This window comes from Mytilus edulis, chromosome 1, assembly GCF_963676685.1.
Source record: "Mytilus edulis chromosome 1, xbMytEdul2.2, whole genome shotgun sequence".
Lineage (NCBI taxonomy): Eukaryota > Metazoa > Mollusca > Bivalvia > Mytilida > Mytilidae > Mytilus > Mytilus edulis.
Genome location: NC_092344.1, coordinates 121274939 through 121281614, shown reverse-complemented (window position 1 = coordinate 121281614; position 6676 = coordinate 121274939). Strand labels below are relative to the sequence as shown.

The 6676-nt window shown below is 32.8% G+C and overlaps 1 protein-coding gene across 2 annotated transcripts; it reads right to left on the bottom strand.

The window, feature by feature from the left end:
• Positions 1 to 1111: 1111 nt before the first annotated feature.
• Positions 1112 to 6618, bottom strand: LOC139504492 (G-protein coupled receptor 157-like). Of its 2 annotated transcripts, XM_071294609.1 has the most exons (5): positions 6330 to 6618; positions 5421 to 5971; positions 4858 to 5069; positions 3219 to 3398; positions 1112 to 1602 (listed from the first exon to the last, which is right to left on the bottom strand). In XM_071294609.1, the coding sequence occupies exons 2-5, from the start codon at positions 5827 to 5829 to the stop codon at positions 1378 to 1380; spliced, it is 1026 nt and encodes a 341-aa protein (XP_071150710.1). In that variant the 5' UTR covers positions 5830 to 5971; positions 6330 to 6618; the 3' UTR covers positions 1112 to 1377. The 2 variants fall into 2 exon arrangements, with proteins under 2 accessions (XP_071150710.1, XP_071150703.1); XM_071294602.1 differs by lacking the exon at positions 6330 to 6618 and having other exon boundaries at positions 1119 to 1602; positions 3219 to 3401; positions 5421 to 5965.
• Positions 6619 to 6676: the final 58 nt, after the last annotated feature.

Genomic DNA, 6676 nt, shown 5'->3' with positions numbered 1-6676 from the left:
CGGTATCACTGACTTTTATCTGCTACAAGCTTCCTTAATAATAAAATTGGGAGTTATCTCCCCTTAATATATGACTGTAAAATATCAAAAACCTATCAAAAATTTATAGTCTATCATTGAATCAATATGCATGAGTAATAACAACCTGAGATCACACTAATTTGTTTATTATTTGACATTTCTCTTATAAGTTGAATTTATGCATCCAAAGGACAGGGTTTACTTATGGCCCAAAATAACCTAAAACATCAACTTTATCATAAAACAACAAAAAGTTCAAAAATTGGTACGTAAATGGGTCTATTTCAAAAGGTATAATGCTCAATAAATCAGTTCTTTTCATAAAAGTACATAATACTCTCCAAATTGGGCCCATTTTGGACATTTTGTCAAATTATGATGATTTGAGGCAATTTTCAGACCTAAAAGCTTTAGGAAAAATTTGGCCGCCACCTACGATCCAAAATATTTTGTAACCAAAAGATTCCAAATGTGATATAGAATTCATCAGTATAAAACCTTTTTGGATCGTGGATGGCGGCCACGGTTAATTATGCCAAAAACAATTAAAATTTTGGACAAAATTGACCAAACTTGACCTAAAATACAAATAATGTATATTTAAGGGGTCATAGCTTCAAATTTTTCAAAGGAAGGTGCCAAAAATACATTTTTGTCTTAACTGTATTATCAAAAGTATTTCTATTTGAAATTTGTAATTGTTTGGCCTGATTTAAAAAAAAACATTAAAAATTAAGGGCCAATTTTAACCCTTCGTGAACCTTCTCCTTTGCTGGCCTAATTAAAATTCTACACCTTTTATTCACTGCTATTCTACACCTGAATTACAGTGCTGAAGACTCTATATTGCCCTCTAGCTTTGTTTTGTTTTGGATTTGTTTGTTGTTGTGGTTTGTTATGGTTTGGTTTGGGGTTGGTTTTTTTTGGGGGGGGGGGGGGGGGGGGGGGGGGGGGATTGAATCTGTGTTGATATCTCATCAATGTTAAACTCAACCACTAATATGAGGGAGATCTAACAATGTTTGCACCATGCAAGGGAGTTTCATTCAACTTCCTTTGGTAAACTTTATATTCAAAATGTCATTGTATAGACTTGATTAGCAAATCATTAAATTATATTGTCAGCTTGTAATTTGCATACAGAACAATTTAAGTCATCTTTATAAATTATCTTGCATATGTTGCTTATTGTACTGAGTTGATTATTTTGTAGAGTACAATGGTTGGTTGATTTATTGGTTGTTCAGTGCCAAACATGTTATACATATCATTGACTGTGTACAAGCAAATAGTCAGAATAACGTTGACGTCATGCATCTTTTCATTGTATGGAAAGATAACTCTTCTGTTGTTTTGTCAACCTTGGACCTGATCGTGTTCTTCATTTAGTTCAATTTCATCCATTAATTGATTGCTATCTGATCTGAGTTCTTCTAATTCCAATGGTCGAAGTCCTGATGTTTTCTTTGAAAACAAATGTCTGATACTTTGACATTTTATGTTCAGTTTTGTACGGACATCTTTTGACAGGAAGCACAACAAAATAACATTGACTAATGCCTGAGAATGGTCTCCTATAACCTGTAAAATATGTAGACATAAATTACACATCAATAGTGACAAAACATAGATTTTGAGTTTCTGAACGATCATAATAAAACTTGATGCTATTTTGACACATCCACTTGTCTCTGAAAAAAATTACCTATGTACTTTAATCTAGTTGTTTTTATCAGTGGCGGAACCCCGCGGAGGAGTCAGAGGGTTGGAACCCCTTTTTTACGATCAATGATTTTGAATGGAGACATTTGGTTTGAAACCAGACCCCTTTTTTCCTAGGTTGGAGTCCCCTTTTAAAGATGTCTGGATTATCACCTTACTAGAGTATATATAGGATCATTCATATAAAACAGGCTATTTTTTAACTTGGAAATATTTTTAATTATGGAAATTGCATTAATTCTTGTGCTTGAAATTTTTAACAAATTCCATGTTTATTTGGTATTATAATGGTTTAAGCGGTTTATAACACTTTCCATACAACGTATTTTGTATAGATAGTGTTGTGCACGGCACAGTGCATTCTATTACAAAATCGGTACTATCTTCTCTGTAATCAGAGGCGGATTTAGGGGGGGCCCAGGCCCCCCCCCCCCTTTTTGGGGAAAAATTTGGTTGCTTATATAGGGAATCAATGAAGCGTGACTGGAGCGGGCCCCCTCTTAGGTCAGTCAGTGGGCCCCCACTTATGAAAATTTCTGGATCCGCCACTGGTAATAGAAAGTATTGTGCACAGCACAGAACAGAATAAACATGGAATTTATTAAAAATTTCAAGCACAAAAAATTATGCAAATTCCATAATTAAAAATAATTCCAAGTTCAAATAATTATAGCCTGTTAAAGGTATTTTCTTCAGAGACAAGTGCCTGTGTATCTTGACCATATGTTGTTATTGTTGATAGTCAATTATTGGTGGTTATTTTTTTTTTTTTAATATGAATTTATTTTAAACATACATGCCAGCTATCATAATTACTGCACGTCAATATTGTATACAAATAGGGTCTATATCATATTTCTAAAATGTATAAAGTGCATAGTCCCTCTATTGAGTTTTGGGTAATGATAAAGAAACTCCAGAGTCTATTAAAAATATGAAGAAATTAAACATATATGATACCATTTAATATATGTCATCAGCATTAACTTACCTTTTAAAAGTACAAAACAATTGATTGCATCACTTTCCTTTACTTTACACTTAGCTTGCACCCCTATTGCAAACAAACGTGTACATATGGAAATGTCCGCCCTAACTTAATCAATTAGACTCGTAAGGTACTGCAACTATGAAACACTACAATTTAATGTTTGTCCCAATACAGGCTATCCAGGTGGCATTTCTTGCCACACTGTCACTATACACACTTTAAGCATGCTTTTTATTGCAAAACAAGCGGGTGATGAGGAAAAATATATTATGTGTATGATGTATTAACACTTCTTGTCTCAAAAACTTTAAGTGATAATTTCTTGTTGTCAGAACAATTATGGTCATGTGTTCGCTTCTGGCAAAAGTGTTCTTTTGACATATTGATACGAGCAAGTTTAATTACTCGCTAGCTACACAAGGCAAGCCAAGAAAAAATGTATCGAATAGAGGTCAAGTTCTGTCAAAATTAACGATCGTATTACCTGCATTAATACAAGCCAACTAGCCGTTGTAGAGAGGGCAGACGCCATTTCTTGCCAGGCACCCCATGCATTAAGCACAACAAAAATCAACGGTATATGTCTTAATTTTCGGTTTGCTTTCTGTATTCTAAGTGTCAAGTCTTCCTCAAACTCATCGATTTGTTCTTCGTCTGGTTTTCCCTGCTTAATGGAAATTATATGTGCAGTTTTAATGTATTTTATGAAAAGCTTATATATATGTAACTAGGTACCCAAGGGTCAAAACATACAACAGTATCCTCCTATAATTTGATATATTGTTAAAATTTGATTTGAACTTGATCTTTTAAATATATACGAAAGGCACACCGGTTGTAAAGAAGAGTTGGCTGTTTTGGGCCCAAAATTTTATGCACATCAAAGTTACCATACACATAATTTTAAATGTGCCCTTACATGACTATGTCAAACGGTGTTCACGAAAATAGATAAATATTTCACATTTGCCGAGTTTTCAAAGTGAAGCAATTCAATACGAGACAAAAGAGGCCACATTGATACAATTAAAAGTCAAAGTCGATGAAACCTGAGACTACTATAACACATATGTGTTATAGTAGTCTCAGATGAAACCTATAATATCGGTGTAGAAACGTGTCACGATTTCAAGGGTGACCCAGAACTCATTTTTTTTTTAACAAAACAACTTTTTATAATAAAAAAAAAACACTTTTAGCAACAATTACCAATAGATTTATATATAAACATGATGTCAAAATAAGTTAAAAAAAACACTGTAAGAGCTTAATGTCAGCATTTATGACAATGCCAGTCGCTTGGTGTGAGCATTATAGTTGTCTGTTGTGATAATAAACGGAATTTAACACATAAAAAGACAATAGGTATTAGTATAGATTATGGATTATTGGCTAACTTCACAATTCTAATACTACGAGTGACATCTTAACCTAAAACTTTTTTTTTAGTTGTGAGGAAAAATAAAGAACTGAAGATGGCAAATGGCCGAAACGTCTCAAAAAACTGGTTTAATTATACAAGAATGAAACATATTAGTAACATTATATTTTCAATTTTGCTTGATTTTCTTTGCTTTACAAGTATCGATTTTTAAGATTTTTTGTATTGGAAAACTATGTGAACAACAAGGAAACAACTTAAAAGTTGATGAGATTGAAGAGAGCATCTCTAAAAATATTGTAGTTTTATGGCTGTACAAGATGGTTTCACAAAAGAATTATGGACTGAAAACTGCACTTTTACTAATATTTCTAAATTATCATTATAGCGTCATTACATTATAAATCTTGGTTAATTAATTCAATATTTTCTTGTTTTGTGGATTTTCCTGAATAATTATTATAATTGTTATATTATGTGAAGGGGAAGACTTCATAAGTATTTGTCTGTTTGAGCAAATAAAAAGGTTATTAACTTAAACTATAAAATGCAACTTTGACGTAGAACCATCACTTCGATGACGGCCTAGTCAATCTTATGCATATTTTAAATTGTGTATCAAAATAAAAAATATTTAAAGGTCAATCTGATCGAAAACCAATATAAAAAGATCCTTGAAAAAAAAACCAAATTACTTTAACTATTTTCTATTTGTATTTATCTAAAATGTGGGTATGCTCACCTGGACAGAAAGCGAGAATTGTACAAAACTGTAAAGTGCAGTGCATATAATGATGGTAGCTATCCTCCACCCCAATCCTGTAACTAATTCCCACATCTCAAATTTCTCTGTCTCTCGGTCTATCCAACACCATGGAGGTCGACGCTCAACCTTTGCTTTGCCAAAGTTAAATCCTATCACATCTGAGGCAGTGGCTATTACCATTACAGCGACTTAAAAAAAGTGCAATCATATCAATATTATACATTTTCATTCTCAGTATAGTAATGGAAATATCATTTTATATCAAACATAGTCATCACTGATTTCATTTTTTTTAAACAGTTTGCCTAAAATTGTTTATGTCGCCTTCATTTGAACTTTGGTGGATAGTTATCTCATTGGCAATCATATCACCTCTCCTTAAATTTATATTGATTTGAATATTTTTAAAACTTCGTTTGAATACTCATATCTGTTGTCATTTGCACTTAATTTTCACATAAAGGGAAAGTGTACTAAATATTACAGCAATAAATCTAAATTGAATCATACTAATAATAGTATAATGTTGGGATAATTACCTGGAAATCCCCAGCAGACAAGATGGAAAACCCCTCTCAGTTTGTCGGCAAGAACGTCTTTCTTCCAGCTGATGCACAGATAAACATATAAACTTATAGCACATGTCCACAGATAGGCACACACATTAGACACTATAGAGATTGCGCTAGCAGCGGCACAGACGGGAAAGTTGCTCCATGTTAGTTCTGGTGTGAACACTGATACCCCCGCAGCAACAATACTGCCGACACAGGACACAAAATTGGCCACTGTCAGACATATTAACAAAGTTCGTCCATTAGTACGCAGTGATTTACAAGATATGAGGACGGCAATGATAATGAAACAAGACAAGATGGATAATGTTGACATGACAATGGCTATCCCTGCATAGGCCTTGTCTATTGTGTGAAGAAAAGTAAACTTCATGATGGAGTCTGGTTTCTGTTGTGTATAAGATTCGGTCTGATCAAGGTTTACTAACTATTCCATAACTGGTTAATATTGATAATTTTAGTTTTAATCATTCAGGAATTGAAAGACCACACCGCATTTTCGTGTTTAATACGTCCTGAAATAAATATAACGTTTACATGCTGAGTAAAAGAAGCATATATCTTAATTTAAAAACTCGTTATCTTAAAAACCGTTTTGACGAGTAAAATTGAACTTATGGTTTATTTTCTTTGTGATAATAATTCATTTATTATCATATTGTCGTATTAGAGGATAAGTTGTAGACAAAATCTGAAGTACTTGATGCAAAACTTATATATGACATATATATCTCAAAAATAAACTACCGTATACTTCTAAACAAGTTAAATTTATAAAAATCATTGAGCATTTTGGCATTTTATCATTTTTATTTTCCCCTGCAAAATGTATATTTTTAGTATTTATTCGTGAACATAACTAGAAACAATTACCTTAAATGATTAAATTGTCAAAGTGTTAAATCATGTGTATTGCCTTGTATATCCAGACCCGCAGGAAGTTGACAACATCAAATAAAATGTCGCTGATCAAAGTCTCTCATGATATCTCGTTGTTAATCATCACACATTTTTATCAATTTTGATAAATTTTAATGTTATGCATTTTGCCTAGCTTTATCGTTTGAAGTATACGTATAGCCTGGTATCCTGACTCAATCTCTGCTTTGTATCACGGGACACCTATTGTCAAGCAGGGATCCAGGGAATCGAAAACATTATGACTGTTCAAACAGAGACAATTATGCCGTAGATTGTGACAACACTAGATATGACAAACC

Excerpts from the sequence above, each read along its gene's own strand:
- LOC139504492 (XM_071294602.1), bottom strand. The coding sequence starts at position 5,829 with ATGAAGTTTACTTTTCTTCACACAATAGACAAGGCCTATGCAGGGATA. Across the intron at positions 3,402-4,857 it reads AATTCTCGCTTTCTGTCCAG|CAGGGAAAACCAGACGAAGA; the intron begins GTGAGCATACCC and ends ATTTCCATTAAG. Across the intron at positions 1,603-3,218 it reads GTTGGCTTGTATTAATGCAG|GTTATAGGAGACCATTCTCA; the intron begins GTAATACGATCG and ends CATATTTTACAG.